At 47.5% G+C, this 19,270-nt stretch overlaps 1 protein-coding gene and 1 pseudogene across 1 annotated transcript; one reads left to right on the top strand and one right to left on the bottom strand.

Moving 5' to 3' along the window:
• Positions 1–9,110: 9,110 nt before the first annotated feature.
• LOC117189450 lies at positions 9,111–16,842 on the top strand (annotated as a pseudogene).
• Positions 16,843–16,945: 103 nt separating this feature from the next.
• On the bottom strand, positions 16,946–18,712 carry LOC117189470 (inhibitor of Bruton tyrosine kinase-like). Its single transcript, XM_033394603.1, has 2 exons — positions 18,265–18,712; positions 16,946–18,214 (listed from the first exon to the last, which is right to left on the bottom strand). Exons 1-2 carry the CDS (start codon positions 18,631–18,633, stop codon positions 17,978–17,980), a joined length of 606 nt encoding a protein of 201 aa, XP_033250494.1. The 5' UTR covers positions 18,634–18,712; the 3' UTR covers positions 16,946–17,977.
• Positions 18,713–19,270: the final 558 nt, after the last annotated feature.

The raw sequence follows: 19,270 nt of genomic DNA, 5'->3' as shown, positions 1-19,270 counted from the left end.
GGACAATTAAAATTAAAAGTGAATTAAAAGTGCGACAAAAGAAAACGGAACAATATAAAGACCTCAAAAGGCACCGACAACGCTACAAAGAGCGTGTGTCACTAGAAGCACCTGTGTGATGACCAGCACCGGCACCGCCTGAGCTCATAGGCCTAAAAGAAGAAAATAAACTACAAACATAACATACTTACAAATATATAACTTGACCTGTGCGATGACCGGCACCGGCACCGCCTGAGCCCATAGGCCCATGGAAAAGGAACCAATGAAAAATGCTGTTCCTATTGAACAAAGGGACGCACCGACGCTGAAAGAGGCGCTTGAGGTGTGTCCAGCTGATGGACCACGCCCACTCACAATAGCTGAGTACAGGGCTCGCCAGCAAAAGAAGCTGAAACCCAAAACCCAACGAGGAGGAGAAGTAAGGAAACTTCTAACCCAAAAACATTTAGAAGAGGACATCCTGAAGTCGTTAACTGAAGAAGAGGACCGACAACGCTGCATAGAGCGTATTGCAAATATAAAGGCAACACTTCGCCAAAGAGCGAAGAAACGCAAAGGGGCCGCAGAAATGCGCAAGCCTTAACTTGCCTTAATATAAGTCCTACCACAAAGCAAGCTGATGCATGAAAATGCAGCTTGCGAAATACTAATTCTGTTAGGCTTTAACTAACAAACGTGCTGTTAGCATTTTTAAAAAAAAAAACGAGGGGGAACGTTGTGAGTTGCTGCGGACACCGCAACTCTAAAGTTATACCCGATACTAAGTCAGTATGGCTCTCCTCCGGCAGACGCAGCTAATATTAAACGACACGACAAAGAGTGCGTGCGAGAGAGACAGAAAATCAGTCTAGCGTGACGTCGGGCGCAGCGAAGCCAGTGCAAATTGATTTGTTCCTTTTGGCTATAAAAATGATCTGATCTGATCCAGATTCAGCAATCTGATAGATATGGTCATTATCTATGATTCTGCGTTTTTAGTTTTCTCGAATGTGCAATATTGTGGATGCAACAGATTTTCGTCCTTTGTGTGGGCGGAAGGGGGTGGGGCGAAATTTTGGGATACACGTTTTATAGTAAGATCTAACAGGAGTGCGGATACCAAATTTGGTTACTCTAGCCTTTATAGTCTCTGAGATTTTTGAATATCCCCAGATTTTCGTCCTTTTCGGGGCGGAAGGGGGTGTGGCGAAATTTTGAAACAAACTCGTCTCGGTCCGATATATTAGGAGTGTGGATACCAAATTTGGTTGCTCTAGCTTTTGTAGTCTCTGAGATCTAGGCGCTAATGTTTTACTCTAAGCAAAGCCGCCTATGCTACGTGTGTGTTAGAGAGAGACAGGGCGAGAAAAAATGAAATTGTTTTCTTGATGCTGGCTATAATAATAATACGATCCAATTCAAATTCTGCAGTCTAAAAGATATGGTCATTCTCTACAATTCTACGTTTTTAATTTTCTCATATCTTTAAAATTGTGGATGCCACAGATTTTCGTCCTTTGTGGGGGCGGAAGTGGGCGGGGCGAAGTTTTGAAATATTTTTGTAGCAGTGACATATCACAGAAGTCTGGGTCCAAAACATCGTTGCTCTAGCTCTTATAGTCTTTGAGCACTAGGCGCTGAAGGGGACGGACAGACGGACGGACGGACAGACGGACAGACAGACATGGCTCCATCGACTCGGCTATTGATGCTGATCAAGAATATATATACTTTATGGGGTCGGAAACGATTCCTTCTGGACGTTACACACATCCACTTTTACCACAAATCTAATATACCCCAATACTCATTTTGAGTATCGGGTATAAAAAAAACGAGGGGAACGTTGTGAGTTGCTGCGGACACCGCAACTCTACGGTTATACCCGATACTAAGTCAGTATGGCTCTCCTCCGGCAGACGCCGCTAATATTAAAAGACACGACAAAGAGTGCGTGCGAGAGAGACAGAAAATCAGTCTGAGCGTGACGTCGGGTGCTGCGTAGCCAGTGCAAATTGATTTGTTCCTTTTGGCTATAAAAATGATCTGATCTGATCCAGATTCAGCAATCTGATAGATATGGTCATTATCTATGATTCGTTTTTAGTTTTCTCGAATGTGCAATATTGTGGATGCAACAGATTTTCGTCCTTTGTGTGGGCGGAAAGGGGTGGGGCTAAATTTTGAGATACACGTTTTATAGTAAGATCTAACAGGAGTGCGGATACCAAATTTGGTTACTCTGTCTCTGAGATTTTTGAATATCCCCAGATTTTCGTCCTTTGCGGTGGCGGAAGGGGGTGTGGCGAAATTTTGAAACAAACTCGTCTCGGTCCGATATATTAGGAGTGTGGATAACAAATTTGGTTACTCTAGCTTTTGTAGTCTCTGAGATCTAGGCGCTAATGTTTTACTCTAAGCAAAACCGCCTATGCTACGTGTGTGTTAGAGAGAGACAGGGCGAGAAAAAATGAAATTGTTTTCTTGATGCTGGCTATAATAATGATACGATCCAATTCAGATTCAGCAGTCTTAAAGATATGGTCATTCTTTACAATTCTACGTTTTTGGTTTTCTCGTATCCTTAAAATTGTGGATGCCACAGATTTTCGTCCTTTGTGGGGGCGGAAGTGGGCGGAGCGAAGTTTTGAAATATTTTTGTAGCAGTGACATATCACAGAAGTCTGGATCCAAAACATCGTTGCTCTAGCTCTTATAGTCTTTGAGCACTAGGCGCTGAAGGGGACGGACAGACGGACAGACGGACGGACGGACAGACAGACAGGGCTCAATCGACTCGGCTATTGATGCTGATCAAGAATATATATACTTTATGGGGTCGGAAACGATTCCCTCTGGACGTTACACACATCCACTTTTACCACAAATCTAATATACCCCAATACTCATTTTGAGTATCGGGTATAAAAAAAACGAGGGGAACGTTGTGAGTTGCTGCGGACACCGCAACTCTACGGTTATACCCGATACTAAGTCAGTATGGCTCTCCTCCGGCAGACGCCGCTAATATTAAAAGACACGACAAAGAGTGCGTGCGAGAGAGACAGAAAATCAGTCTGAGCGTGACGTCGGGCGCTGCGTAGCCACTGCAAATTGATTTGTTCCTATTGGCTATAAAAATGATCTGATCTGATCCAGATTCAGCAATCTGATAGATATGGTCATTATCTATGATTCGTTTTTAGTTTTCTCGAATGTGCAATATTGTGGATGCAACAGATTTTCGTCCTTTGTGTGGGCGGAAAGGGGTGGGGCTAAATTTTGAGATACACGTTTTATAGTAAGATCTAACAGGAGTGCGGATACCAAATTTGGTTACTCTAGCCTTAATAGTCTCTGAGGTTTTTGAATATCTCCAGATTTTCGCCCTTTGCGGGGGCGGAAGGGGGTGTGGCGAAATTTAGAAACAAACTCGTCTCCGTCCGATATATTAGGAGTGTGGATACCAAATTTGGTTGCTCTAGCTTTTGTAGTCTCTGAGATCTAGGCGCTAATGTTTTACTCTAAGCAAAGCCGCCTATGCTACGTGTGTGTTAGAGAGAGACAGGGCGAGAAAAAATGAAATTGTTTTCTTGATGCTGGCTATAATAATAATACGATCCAATTCAGCTTCCGCAGTCTTAAAGATATGGTCATTCTCTACAATTCTACGTTTTTGGTTTTCTCATATCTTTAAAATTGTGGATGCCACAGATTTTCGTCCTTTGTGGGGGCGGAAGGGGGCGGGGCGAAGTTTTGAAATATTTTTGTAGCAGTGACATATCACAGAAGTCTGGATCCAAAACATCGTTGCTCTAGCTCTTATAGTCTTTGAGCACTAGGCGCTGAAGGGGACGGACAGACGGACGGACGGACAGACGGACAGACGGACAGACAGACAGACAGACAGGGCCCAATCGACTCGGCTATTGATGCTGATCAAGAATATATATACTTTATGGGGTCGGAAACGATTCCTTCTGGACGTTACACACATCCACTTTTACCACAAATCTAATATACCCCAATACTCATTTTGAGTATCGGGTATAACGAGGGGGAACGTTGTGAGTTGCTGCGGAGACCGCAACTCTACAGTTATACCCGATACTAAGTCAGTATGGCTCTCCTCCGGCAGACGCCGCTAATATTAAACGACACGACAAAGAGTGCGTGCGAGAGAGACAGAAAATCAGTCTGAGCGTGACGTCGGGTGCTGCGTAGCCAGTGCAAATTGATTTGTTCCTTTTGGCTATAAAAATGATCTGATCTGATCCAGATTCAGCAATCTGATAGATATGATCATTATCTATGATTCTGCGTTTTTAGTTTTCTTGTATCCTCAATATTGTGGATGCAACAGATTTTCGTCCTTTGTGGGGGCGGAAAGGGGTGGGGCGAAATTTTGAGATATACGTTTTATAGTGAGATCTAACAGAAGTGCGGATACCAAATTTGGTTTTTCTAGCCTTAATAGTCTCTGAGATTTGTGAATATCCCCAGATTTTCATCCTTTGCGGGGGCGGAAGAGGGTGTGGCGAAATTTTGAAACAAACTCGTCTCGGTCCGATATATTAGGAGTGTGGATACCAAATTTGGTTGCTCTAGCTTTTGTAGTCTCTGAGATCTAGGCGCTAATGTTTTACTCTAAGCAAAGCCGGCTATGCTACGTGTGTGTTAGAGAGAGACAGGGCGAGAAAAAATGAAATTGTTTTCTTGATTCTGGCTATAATAATTATACGATCTGGTTCAGATTTTGCACTCTACAAGATATAGTCATCTTCTACGATTCTGCGTTTTTAGTTTTCTCGTATCGTTGAAATTGTGGATTCCACAGATTTTCGCCGTTTGTGGGGGCGGAAGTGGGCGGCGCAAAGTTTTGAAATATTCTTGTAGCAGTGACATATCACAGAAGTCTGGATCCAAAACATCGTTGCTCTCGCTCTTATAGTCTTTGAGCACCAGGCGCTGAAGGGGACGGACAGACGGACAGACGGACGGACGGACAGACGGACAGACAGACATGGCTCAATCGACTCGGCTATTGATGCTGATCCAGAATATATATACTTTATGGGGTCGGAAACGATTCCTTCTGGACGTTACACACATCCACTTTTACCACAAATCTAATATACCCCAATACTCATTTTGAGTATCGGGTATAAAAAACGAGGGGAACGTTGTGAGTTGCTGCGGACACCGCAACTCTACGATTATACCCGATACTAAGTCAGTATGGCTCTCCTCCGGCAGACGCCGCTAATATTAAACGACACGACAAAGAGTGCGTGCGAGAGAGACAGAAAATCAGTCTGAGCGTGACGTCGGGCGCTGCGTAGCCACTGCAAATTGATTTGTTTCTGTTGGCTATAAAAATGATCTGATCTGATCCAGATTCAGCAATCTGCTAGATATGGTCATTATCTATGATTCAACGTTTTTAGTTTTCTCGAATGTGCAATATTGTGGATGCAACAGATTTTCGTTCTTTGTGTAGGCGGAAGGGGGTGTGGCGAAATTTTGAGATACACGTTTTATAGTAAGATCTAACACGAGTGCGGATACCAAATTTGGTTACTCTAGCCTTAATAGTCTCTGAGATTTTTGAATATCCCCAGATTTTCGTCCTTTGCGGGGGCGGAAGGGGGTGTGGCGAAATTTTGAAACAAACTCGTCTCGGTCCGATATATTAGGAGTGTGGATACCAAATTTGGTTGCTCTAGCTTTTGTAGTCTCTGAGATCTAGGCGCTAATGTTTTACTCTAAGCAAAGCCGCCTATGCTACGTGTGTGTTAGAGAGAGACAGGGCGAGAAAAAACGAGGGGGAACGTTGTGAGTTGCTGCGGAGACCGCAACTCTACAGTTATACCCGCTAATAAGTCAGTATGGCTCTCCTCCGGCAGACGCCGCTAATATTAAACGACACGACAAGGAGTGCGTGCGAGAGAGACAGAAAATCAGTCTGAGCGTGACGTCGGGTGCTGCGTAGCCAGTGCAAATTGATTTGTTCCTTTTGGCTATAAAAATGATCTGATATATTATATATGATCATTATCTATGATTCTGCGTTTTTAGTTTTCTCGTATCCTCAATATTGTGGATGCAACAGATTTTCGTCCTTTGTCGGGGCGGAAGGGGGTGGGGCAAAATTTTGAGATATACGTTTTATAGAGAGATCTAACAGGAGTGCGGATACCAAATTTGGTTACTCTACCCTTAATAGTCTCTGAGATTTGTGAATATCCCCAGATTTTCATCCTTTGCGAGGGCGGAAGGGGGTGTGGCGAAATTTTGAAACAAACTCGTCTCGGTCCGATATATTAGGAGTGTGGATACCAAATTTGGTTGCTCTAGCTTTTGTAGTCTCTGAGATCTAGGCGCTAATGTTTTACTCTAAGCAAAGCCGGCTATGCTACGTGTGTGTTAGAGAGAGACAGGGCGAGAAAAAATGAAATTGTTTTCTTGATTCTGGCTATAATAATTATACGATCTGGTTCAGATTTTGCACTCTACAAGATATAGTCATCTTCTACGATTCTGCGTTTTTAGTTTTCTCGTATCGTTGAAATTGTGGATTCCACAGATTTTCGCCGTTTGTGGGGGCGGAAGTGGGCGGCGCAAAGTTTTGAAATATTCTTGTAGCAGTGACATATCACAGAAGTCTGGATCCAAAACATCGTTGCTCTCGCTCTTATAGTCTTTGAGCACCAGGCGCTGAAGGGGACGGACAGACGGACAGACGGACAGACAGACAGACAGACAGGGCCCAATCGACTCGGCTATTGATGCTGATCAAGAATATATATACTTTATGGGGTCGGAAATCTGGACGTTACACACATCCACTTTTACCACAAATCTAATATACCCCAATACTCATTTTGAGTATCGGGTATAACGAGGGGGAACGTTGTGAGTTGCTGCGGAGACCGCATCTCTACAGTTATACCCGATACTAAGTCAGTATGGCTCTCCTCCGGCAGACGCCGCTAATATTAAACGACACGACAAGGAGTGCGTGCGAGAGAGACAGAAAATCAGTCTGAGCGTGACGTCGGGCGCTGCGTAGCCACTGCAAATTGATTTGTTCCTATTGGCTATAAAAAGGATCTGATCTGATCCAGATTCAGCAATCTGATAGATATGGTCATTATCTATGATTCTGCATTTTTAGTTTTCTCGAATGTGCAATATTGTGGATGCAACAGATTTTCGTCCTTTGTGGGGGCGGAAAAGGGTGGGGCGAAATTCTGAGATAAACGTTTTATAGTGACATCTAACAGAAGTGCGGGTACCAAATTTGGTTACTCTAGCCTTAATAGTCTCTGAGATTTGTGGATGCCCCAGATTTTCGTCCTTTGCGGGGGCGGAAGGGGGTGTGGCGAAATTTGGACACGAAACGTTTAAGGTCCGATATCAAGGGGTGTGGATACCAAATTTGGTTGCTCTGGCTCTTATAGGTTCTGAGATCCTTGAACTCATATTTTTCAATTGACAAAACCGACCATGAAACCTGTGTGTTAGAGAGAGACAGAGCGAGAAAAAATGAAATTGTTTTCTTGATTCTGGCTATAATAATTATACGATCTGGTTCAGACTTTGCACTCTAGAAGATATAGTCATCTTCTACGATTCTGCGTTTTTAGTTTTCTCGTATCGTCGAAATTGTGGATGCCACAGATTTTCGCCTTTTGTGGGGGCGGAAGTGGGCCGGGCAAAGTTTTGAAATACTCTTGTAGCAGTGACATATCACAGAAGTCTGGATCCAAAACATCGGTTCTCTAGCTCTTATAGTCTTTGAGCACTAGGCGCTGAAGGGGACGGACAGACGGACGGACGGACAGACGGACAGACGGACAGACAGACATGGCTCAATCGACTCGGCTATTGATGCTGATCAAGAATATATATACTTTATGGGGTCGGAAACGATTCCTTCTGGACGTTACACACATCCACTTTTACCACAAATCTAATATACCCCAATACTCATTTTGAGTATCGGGTATAAAAACTGAAGACGTCGATTCGCTGGAAGAAGCGTCTGTGACTACAACAGAATTATTTGCACCTGCCTGTCATGGTTATGGGCAGGGGCATCGGCATCCCATTCGTATGGGAGTCGCAAAAACCAAATTAGAATATCAACCAAATGACGCACAGATACGGACAAGGCAATTGGAGCAGCAGCAGCGGCAGCAACAGCAACAGCTCCGCTCAGCGATAGGCAGGCATTTTACGACTCGATATTCAGATTCAAGATACAGATACAGATTCATACCCCATACATTGTATGGCGTACGAGACGTACGATATGAGCATATCCATCCAATCCAATGCTCTAGCTCTTATGGATTCTGAGATCCTTGAACTCATATTTTGCAATTGGCAAAACCGACCATGAAACCTCTGTGTTAGAAAGAGACAGAGCGAGAAAGAATGAAATTGTTTTCTTGATTCTGGCTATAATAATTATACGATCTAGTTGAGATCTTACATTCTAGAACATATAGTCATCCTCTACGATTCTGCGTTTTTGGTTTTATCGTATCTTTAAAAATGTGGATGCCACAGATTTTCGTCCTTTGTGGGGCGGAAGTGGGCGGGGCGAAGTTTTGAAATATTTTTGTAGCAGTGACATATCACAGTCTGTATCCAAAACATTGTTGCTCTAGCTCTTATAGTCTTTGAGCACTAGGCGCTGAAGGGGACGGACAGACGGACAGACAGGGCTCAATCGACTCGGCTATTGATGCTGATCAAGAATATATATACTTTATGGGGTCTGAAACGATTCCTTCTGGACGTTACACACATCCACTTTCACCACAAATCTAATATACCCCAATACTCATTTTGAGTATCGGGTATAAAAACTTGCTCGATCGCTCGCTGGTTCTGGTTGTGGGTCTCTCGCTGGCAGAAATATTATTTGAAATATTAAACCGATATTCGGCACGTTTTAAGCCGAAACGCGTTTTCAAAAGCGATCATTCAGCCGAGCCAAGCGGGCAGCCAGGCAGCAGCCCCCAGAACCCGAGTAAATCCGATTCCCAGCCCCGACGCGGCCGAGGCCCTCGTCTCACCTCATTCGTGCGCCGTTGGGGTTTTCGCTTTCAGTTGCTGCTCGCACCTGCGTCCGATTGGACTTATTATTAAAGTGCTTATTGGATCTCCGTCGTGCCGAACCGAATCGTATCGAACCGAACCGTTAGACTTCGATCACTGCGGACCCCGAAGCGCGAGAATAATCGAGATTAACGTGATTCAGTGATTGATATTGATCGACAGGATCTAGAATGTGGTAAAAGTGAACGAACTGTGGTGTATTCAGTGATAAACCTTTAGAATGGATAAGGACAACGACGCCAAGAGTCAAGCGGAGAACCATAGGGGCTCGGTGTCCTCGAGCAGGTCTCTGGAAATACCCATCACTCCCTCGCGTTCCCCCAAGAAGGTCTCCTTCTCTGACGAGCTGCCCACCACGGCAGCGGCAGCGGCAGCAGCAGAAGCGGACCCAAAGTTCGAGTCGCAGTCCCCGGCCCATCAGCCAGTCCCGCTGCAGGCGAGTGGAGTCAGTCACGTGCTGCACCAGGCGGCCCAGTACCTGGAGAGATTACACGGCGGTTCTCGCGATCATCCTGTAGAGGAAGTCCACGCTAATGCGGATTCAGATGGCGATAGCACCACAAGCGCCGCCGTACTCGACCTGGACTCAACGGATGGAGCTGTGCCGCCACCGTCGGCGACGGCCCCAGTTGGTTTAGTGCTCGCCACCTCTCCCAGCATTCTGATAGCCAACGATGGCAGCAGCAGCGTGGGCAAACAGGAAGCGACGCTGGCGAATACGAACTCGAATCAGATTCAGCATCAGCATCAGAGCTGGAGTCCGATTCAGAATCAACATCAGAATACGACTCAGTTGCAATCAAATTTGTACATGGAACGATACAACCTCAATTTAGATAAAAACTGCAGCTCCATGGAGTTGGAGGCACGTCGGGAGAAGCAGCGCTGACTCTTGATATCAGAGTGCAGTGCGCTCTTTGACGAGGGCGAGGGGAGGCACACACGTGAAGCCTTCCGCAAGCTCTTTCTGGATGAGGTAAGTCGTCGTATCCCTGGGGACTGTCTGTCCCTCCTTCCGCTGCACCATGTACCAGCCTTAATTGTTTTATATCAACGGGTTTAATTACGTCAACCGGGGAGAGATGCCATGCAAATGGGAGCACTGGGAATGGGAATTGGATGGGACAATGGGACCAGGGTACTTGTGCAGTTAAAGCTCTCTGCTGGGTCTGACCTTGTGCCACATATTTGTGGTCATCGCGTCGTGTTGTGGTCCTTTACCTGATGCCAGAATCGAAACTCATTTTTATACCCGATACTCAAAATGAGTATTGGGGTATATTAGATTTGTGGTAAAAGTGGATGTGTGTAACGTCCAGAAGGAATCGTTTCCGACCCCATAAAGTATATATATTCTTGATCAACATCAATAGCCGAGTCGATTGAGCCATGTCTGTCTGTCCGTCTGTCCGTCCGTCCGTCTGTCCGTCCCCTTCAGCGCCTAGTGCTCAAAGACTATAAGAGCTAGAGCAACGATGTTTTGGACCCAGACTTCTGTGATATATCACTGCTACAAAAATATTTCAAAACTTCGCCCCGCCCACTTCCGCCCCCACAAAGGACGAAAATCTGTGGCATCCACAATTTTAAAGATATGAGAAAATTAAAAACGTAGAATTGTAGAGAATGACCATATCTTTTAGACTGCAGAATTTGAATTGGATCGTAATATTATTATAGCCAGCATCAAGAAAACAATTTCATTTTTTCTCGCCCTGTCTCTCTCTAACACACACGTAGCATAGGCGGCTTTGCTTAGAGTAAAACATTAGCGCCTAGATCTCAGAGACTACAAAAGCTAGAGCAACCAAATTTGGTATCCACACTCCTAATATATCGGACCGAGACGAGTTTGTTTCAAAATTTCGCCACACCCCTTTCCGCCCCCGCTATGGACGAAAATCTGGGAATATTCACAAATCTCAGAGACAATTAACGCTAGAGTAACCAAATTTGGTATTCGCACTCCTGTTAGATCACACTATAAAACGTATATCTCAAAATTTCAACTCACCCCCTTCCGCCCACACCAAAGACGAAAATCTGTTGCATCCACAATATTGAAGATACGAGAACTAAAACTAACTAAAACTAAAAACGCAGAATCAAAGATAATGACCATATCTATCAGATTCCTGAATCTGGATCAGATCGGATCATTTTTATAGCCAATAGGAACAAATCAATTTGCAGTTGTTACGCAGCGCTCGACGTCACGCTCAGACTGATTTTCTGTCTCTCTCGCACGCACTCTTTGTCGTGTCGTTTAATATTAGCGGCGTCTGCCGGAGGAGAGCCATACTGACTTAGTATCGGGTATAACTGTAGAGTTGCGGTGTCCGCAGTAACTCACAACGTTCCCTCTCGTTTAATTTGTGTCTCTCTCGATGGGCTTACATTTTTTGTGTGTTGTGTTTACTTTCGTGCTTTGTGTTTCGTTTCGTCTGTATTTCGTTTTATGGGCTCCCCGAAAGCTGTCCAACCAGTCATCGCCGCGGCGCGATCCCCCAGAGCTCATCCGTTAAATATGCACATTTTTCATCATCATCTTTGGGACTCCTCTTCGAGGGGCGATCATCGGTGACCAAATGCAAACCGGCTGCTCTATCTTCGATGTGCAGACAGTGCTGGGCGCTCATGATCGTGCGATCGAATTTCATTAAAATATTAATAAGCGGATAATTTATGCAAAACATTCATCACCATCACTGCCGCATAGTTGAGTGCGCCGTGGGATCGTATGAACCGAGAATAGTTTGGATTATGCTCATTACGATGCTATACAAGTGGAAATGGCAGTATCTTTCTCTCTCGATCTCAATCCGATGCCAGTGTAAACACTGGAACGAGTATAAATCTTCACGTGCGGGCCATAAACAAATGCTTCTTTAAACAATACAATACGATCATAAATTAATTAACACTTGGCTCGAACTGGAGATTTAGATGGGGATGGAGATGCGGATGGGGATAGGGATGGGGGCACTCACTGGCAAACTGGACACATAAATTCATTATTTTACAACTTGTTTCTCGGATCTGCTTACAGGAATTCCAGCAAAAGCTCTTCCAGCTTTTCGATCTCGAACGGCATGGTTATCTTCTACAAGACCGCTGGATCGAGCATATCAAGGGGCGTTTAACGTAAGTTTTTTTTGGGATTTTAGCTTTACTCGCAGTTAGATCTCCCTGTGCCCTGTTTTCTGTCTCCGCCTCCTTCCACGGATCGGTGCTGTGACGGTGCCAAAACAATTAGCTCGCTTGCCAGCAAAAAGGCGAGGAGTAAAAAATGGTAAGCCATGCAGGCTGTCCACTCCACTCGACTCCACACACACGCACCTTTCTGGCGTGCTCCAGGCATTCCAGCTGCGTAGTCTGCCGTACGATGGGATCGCCAATGGCGATGCTTTCTGTGTTGTATGTTAACATATACAACAGCTAACATAGTCCGCATGCCTCGACAGCAACAGCAACAGCTAAAGCTGGCACTGAGACTGAGACTGAGACTAAGACTAGAGCTAAAGCTGCGATTGCGACTGGGAATGGGAATGGAGCTGGGACTAAGACCAAGACCAAGACTGAGACTGCGCAAGAAACTGTCATTGGCTGCCTGTCGTAATGAAGTCATTCAAATACAAATATAGCGCGTGCAGCCCAACAGCGGGAGAGGAGATCGGGAGCAGGCCATGGGGAGATGGGGGCCATGGTATTGGGTATCGTTAATGGTAATACTGAGATCGATCTCTCTGGACTCTGGTTACAGCGACGACCGTCAGATGGACTTTGCCGAGCAGATCGAATCGGTAGCCTATGTGATCTGCGGGGAGAACAGCAGAGTGAGCTTCAAGAACTTTCGCGACATCTGGCATACGCGCGGAGTAAGTGATAGCCCCCACAGCAGGTGTACAGCCATCGACATTCACTAATCCACCACTAATCCTAGATACTGGACAAGTTGTATCGCCTGATAGACATGGATGGGACCAATCTCATTTCCACCAATCAGGTAATGGAGTTTATATCGCATCTGACCAACTCCCGGCCGCGGACCGGCTTCGACAAGAGCTCTCTGGCCCGCCTGGAGCACCTGTTCCGCAACACCGTCGGCAACGAGCAGGAGATTCGCCGCGAGGAGTTTCAGAAGATTGTCACCTCCAAGAATGTGGGTTTAGAGTGGTGTATTCCATAAATACCTTGAGGCTAACAAACTCTCTTTCTCGTGTGTGGATAGCCCTTCTTCACGGAGCGTGTCTTTCAAATCTTTGACAAGGACAACTCCGGCTCCATTTCGCTGCAGGAGTTCATTGATGCCATACATCAGTTCTCGGGACAGTCGGCCGATGATAAGATACGCTTCTTGTTCAAGGTCTACGACATAGATGGTAAGTTGAGCGATGGTAGGGATCCGATGAGGATCCACAGTTAATCGCATCCATATCCATCCTTCGCAGGCGATGGCCTCATTCAGCACAAGGAGTTGCACGATGTGATACGTCACTGCATCAAGGAGAATGGCATGGAGTTCTCTGAAGATCAGATCGAAGACCTCACCAGCGCCATGTTCGAGGATGCGGATCCCCACAACAGCGGCGAGATCACTTACGAGGCACTCAAAAATCAACTTAACAAACACGGTGGTCTCCTGGAGAACCTCAGTATAACGTAAGCTCTAGAAAAGAAAAAGAGACTCTAAATTGAATGATTCCCATCTGATAGGATCGATCGCTGGCTGGTGCCCGTGGCTGAGGATCGTCCGGCGGGCGCTGGCAGGCTGTGGAACACGATACCTCACCAGCTGACGCTGGCCTACATGAAGAACAACCAGGTTTTTGTCACGTACCTCTTCTTCTACATAGCCGTAAATCTCTGCCTGTTCATCTTACGTGCCATCCAGTACCGGGCCAGCAATGGCTTCGTCATCATAGCCATAGCCTGCGGTGAGTAGTCGTAGGCCCTTGTAACCTCCGATTCTTACGACCTTCAGCGTCCCATCTTCAAACTCCTTGTAGGACAATGCCTAAACTTCAACTGTGCATGGGTCCTGGTGCTGATGCTGCGGCACTCCCTTACGTATCTCAGGGGACGGGGATTGTCTTCGTATCTGCCGCTGGACCACCATGTCTACCTGCACAAGCTGACGGGGATCACAATTTCGGTTCTCAGCCTGGTGCACACGATCATGCATCTGTTCAACTTCTCCATCATCGTGATCAACGACCCCAACATCAACGCCGGGCACTACACGATCGGGGAGTGGCTACTGACGGATCGCCCGGGCCTGTTTGGACTGATTCCGGGCTGCGCCAATCCCACGGTCGTCGCCCTGCTGGCCATCCTCGTGGTGATGTTCGTGTGCTCGCAGCCGTTCGTGCGGCGCAAGGGCAGCTTCGAGGTCTTCTACTGGACGCACCTGCTGTACGTCCCCTTTTGGATACTCACCCTGTTCCACGGGCCCAACTTCTGGAAGTGGTTTCTGCTGCCGGGTCTCGTCTACATCGTGGAGCGGGTGCTGCGCTACGTGTGGATGCGGGTCGAGCACGGCAAAACCTATATCAGCTCCGGCCTGCTACTGCCTTCCAAAGTAATCCATCTGGTCATCAAGCGGCCGTTCAACTTCAACTTCCGCCCCGGCGACTATGTGTTCGTGAACATTCCCGCCATCGCCAACTACGAGTGGCACCCGTTCACCATCAGCTCCGCGCCCGAGCAGGAGGACTACATGTGGCTACACATCCGTACAGTGGGCGAGTGTACCAACCGCCTCTACCGCTACTTCGAGAGCGAGCAGCAGAAGCTGCACAAGAGCGAAGTGGGCCAGCACATGCACGCCATTCCCACGCCCAGCTTCATGCTCCTCAACGAGGCACGAAATCCCGCGCTGAACGGAGACATGGCCACCACCACGTCTACTCCGCAAACAGATTTCCTGGCCCGAAACATGGTGGGACAGGCAAAGCCGCCGGTGCGACCTCCTCGTCAGCATCGCAAGCTCGTGGCCTTCAGTCCCCAAGCACCGGATCCCGCCCAAACCACGGGCGTGAATCGCATCCGGAGCATCAAGAAAAACCTGCAGCGAACCTTCTCCCGGAAAGAGCCAGGTGAGCCGAAGGGTAAGCCCAGTCCGACGGGCATGGTTAACGGATCCTCCATCAGCGACGGTGAGCGCGAGGATCCGGGAGGTTCAGCGTAAAGATCAAGAAGCGCAGCCGACTCAAGGCGTAAGTATATCCGCTGCCGCCAGATCCAGCCAGAATAATCAGTAACCCCATCTTTCTCTTCGAAGTCTTCGTGCCCTCGGCCGTTCGGAGTCGGAGCGTACTTTCGATGACAAACGGGTGCGCCGTGCCCGCAACAACAGCGTGGGCCTGGCGTATCTCAGTCCGCAGAACAAGTCGCTGGCCCAGACCTTCCGGTACATGCGCAACAAGCCCACCATCATCGCCTTCAAGACGCCCAGCATGGAGGAGCACGAGTCGCAGTCCCAGCTGACGATTGCGCCGGAGAACAGCGGTAGTCCGGCCAGCAGGGCGGAACAGGGGCAGCTTGCCAAGGCGGAGTCCAGCGACAGGCTTCATATGACCAGGCTCAGCCTGACAGCGGATGTCGTGTGCAAGCCACTCGAGGTATGTTGCCGTAGCGAAGAGCCGTAGAACTAACAGATCTGCCACCTGAATCTAACAATCATCCACTCCACCAAAAAGGACAGCAACCAAACGTGTACGAGCAGCAGAAAATCCATTCTGCGGCGTCCCACATTCCTACGCACTTTGTCCACATCCCTAACCAACCGAGGCGGCGGAGGTGGAGGTGGAGGCGGTAGCTCCACAACTAACAGCGGTAGCAATGTCACACTCGATGAGGGCGTCATGGAGGTTTGGGTCACACCAACATACACACATACTCAGCCACTCGGCCTGGGGACTAACCCGATCTCATTTGCCAACTTCTCTGTTTCGCCCCGTGTTCGCATACGGTCTTAGATCTTCATTGACAGCCCGTACGGTGCTCCCTCGAGCCACATCTTTGGGGCCCAGCATGCGGTGCTCATCGGCACCGGGATCGGTGTCACACCCTTCGCCTCCATTTTGCAGTCCATCATGCACCGCTACTGGAAGGCGCGGCACAGCTGTCCACGCTGCCAATTTGAGTGGGCTAGTGAGATCCCCAAGTCTGTGATGAATCTGCGGAAGGTGGACTTTTTCTGGATCAACCGCGATCAGCGATCCTTCGAGTGGCTTGTGAATCTTCTCTCCCAGCTGGAGATTGAGCAGGCGGAGCTAGGCGGCGCCATGGAACGGTAGGCCTTTCTTTCCTAGAGATTTGCTGATGGGTTTGCGTTTTATAGTTTCCTGGACATGCATATGTACATCACAAGTGCCCTGCAGAGGACCGACATGAAAGCGGTGGGTCTTCAGCTAGCACTGGATCTGCTCCACGAGAAGGTAATATCCGTAAAGCATATCAGTTTCTATTCAATCCATTAAAATTCACCTATTTTCTATATCAGGGCAAGCGGGATCTTATCACGGGTTTGAAGACACGCACAAATGCAGGACGCCCCACCTGGGACAAGGTGTTCAAGCAACTGCAGGCACAGCAAAAGGGCAAGGTGACTGTCTTCTCCTGCGGTCCCCCGCAGCTGGCCAAGACGCTGCGCTACAAGTGCGATCAGTACGGGTTCTTATTTCGTAAGGAGTGCTTCTGAAGAAGCCATCCCACCTCTCTCTCTCCCTATCCGTCTCTGTGGTTCTCTCTGTCCATTGTGTCCATTGATCTGTCCCTCCATTGCTATCTCATTTGCATAAGCAACGTGTTTTATTTTCGGGTACGGTTCGGTTAGCGAAGCTTAGATGGCTATTTATTCGTCATATGTTGTTGATGTCTTATCTGTTGAATGTGTCCCCCACAGCTTGTAAATATCTGTATCCGCATACATATAGGTATGTATATCTATATACTCATACAATAAAGTTTGTTACTCGATGTGTCGTCCTCTGATTGCATCCAAGTTCCAGCCAGTACATTATGCGCCCCTTTCCAAGTGGCTCCGAGTTCTAAATTTGATTGACGGCACATTCTTACTAATCTTCAAGAGCAGTTACAACTAAAATTACAATACGGACACTCTAATAAAATACAAATTAAAATGCACATTAGAAAACGTTCCTTTCCTTTGGGCGACTAATTCTGATCACTAAATATCCGACTAGACAGAAGCCTCAGGGGTGATATGTGATATACCACATTCAGTGCTTCAACCAAGTACTGAAGTTGATGCCTGTGGGTCTGGACTTGCGTTCAATGGTTATTGTCTCGTCATCGGTATTGTCCACGTTGTAAAATTCACGCAACTCGGCAATGGCTGTCTCCTCGATCTGTGTGTGGGCCAGTGACTTGTTCCGCATCCTTTCGAAGGACTCCCGCTGTCGTCGCTCATCGGCGAGGATCCTCGAGAAACTTTGCGGCAGCCGCTTGGCCTCGCATCATATTGGCAAAGGAGGTGGGGTCCGAAAGGCTGCCTGTTGCTGGTGAGTCGCTAAAGGAACTACTCGACGGAGTGGCGGGTGGCAAGCCCCAGGCATTCGGCACAACCACAGGAGTGGTGGGCTCTTGCTCCACCAGAGGCGAACGCCAGCTCTTCAATTCGGAGGACAGACGTTTCCGTTGCTTCTGCGACAGTTTCTGCGACTGGGGCGTCAGGGATCTGAGATCCAGATTGTAGCTCTTACTCAGCGGCGTACTGGTCTCTTCTGCAGGGGAGGTGGCGTTTGCTCCTTAATGGGAGCCCTTTCAATGACCTCTAGCTCTGGCCTCGGTGGCTCTTCCAGCTTAAGTGTGTTGTTCACTTTCAGGGCAGTGTCGGTTAGCTTTCGTTTCTGTTCCTTTTTGTCCACCACACGAGACCAGTTCTTGCCCTCGCTTCGAGTGCTTTCCGGTCCGGTCGGTGCGGTCCGGTAGTCGCCTCAGGGCCAGAGGCAGACTCACTTACGCTTAGCGATCTCATCATGCTGGATATGGCCTGCTGTTCGTAGTATTGACGGGCGTCTTGCCTCCGCAAGTCCTTCTGCTTAAGCTCAGCTGCCGCTTTTAGCTTTGTTTCCTGAAAAAGAAAAGAGATATTTAGGGGAAGTAACAGTACGGCACACAAACCGGGTCCATTCGATAGTCCAGGTCAATATCGCAGTCAACGACAAAACTAAGCAGCAGTTCATCTTCTATGGCCTCCGAGAAGGGCGTGATCTGGCGGTAGTCGAAGACATTGGAGAACATCTTACGGTAATGGTCGTTAAGGCATTTGAGAGTCGCCTCATCGCACAGTTCGATGCTGCGGTAGCAGAGAACTCTGGCCAGGTTGTGGCAGATGAAGTCCATGCATCCCTTGTGCAGCAGCTTGCAGTTGTACATCGCGGCAAAGTCCAACATCTCGCCGCCCTTCCGTATGCTGATCTTGTCTAGAATAAGCGATTCGCAAAAGTTCTGCAGCGATTCAATGAAGTACTGATCGCAAAACGTGACCATGTTGTAGAGAAAGGTTTCCGTATAGTTCTGCTTGCAGAATGCCTCTGTATCCAGGCTGTATAGCCAATAGGAACAAATCAATTTGCAGTTGTTTTGGAGCGCCCGACGTCACGCTCAGACTGATTTTCTGTCTCTCTTGCACGCACTCTTTGTCGTGTCGTTTAATATTAGCGGCGTCTGCCGGAGGAGAGCCATACTGACTTAGTATCGGGTATAACTGTAGAGTTGCGGTGTCCGCAGTAACTCACAACGTTCCCTCTCGTTTGATTTGTGTCTCTCTCGATGGGCTTACATTTTTTGTGTGTTGTGTTTACTTTCGTGCTTTGTGTTTCGTTTCGTCTGTATTTCGTATTATGGGCTCCCCGAAAGCTGTCCAACCAGTCATCGCCGCGGCGCGATCCCCCAGAGCTCATCCGTTAAATATGCACATTTTTCATCATCAACTTTGGGACTCCTCTTCGAGGGGCGATCATCGGTAACCAAATGCAAACCGGCTGCTCTATCTTCGATGTGCAGACAGTGCTGGGCGCTCATGATCGTGCGATCGAATTTCATTAAAATATTAATAAGCGGATAATTTATGCAAAACATTCATCACCATCACTGCCGCATAGTTGAGTGCGCCGTGGGATCGTAT

This window comes from Drosophila miranda (assembly GCF_003369915.1).
Source record: "Drosophila miranda strain MSH22 chromosome Y unlocalized genomic scaffold, D.miranda_PacBio2.1 Contig_Y1_pilon, whole genome shotgun sequence".
In the NCBI taxonomy this organism is placed as follows: domain Eukaryota; kingdom Metazoa; phylum Arthropoda; class Insecta; order Diptera; family Drosophilidae; genus Drosophila; species Drosophila miranda.
The sequence above is the reverse complement of the archived record's forward strand: the minus strand, read 5'-3'. Positions and strand labels throughout refer to the sequence as shown.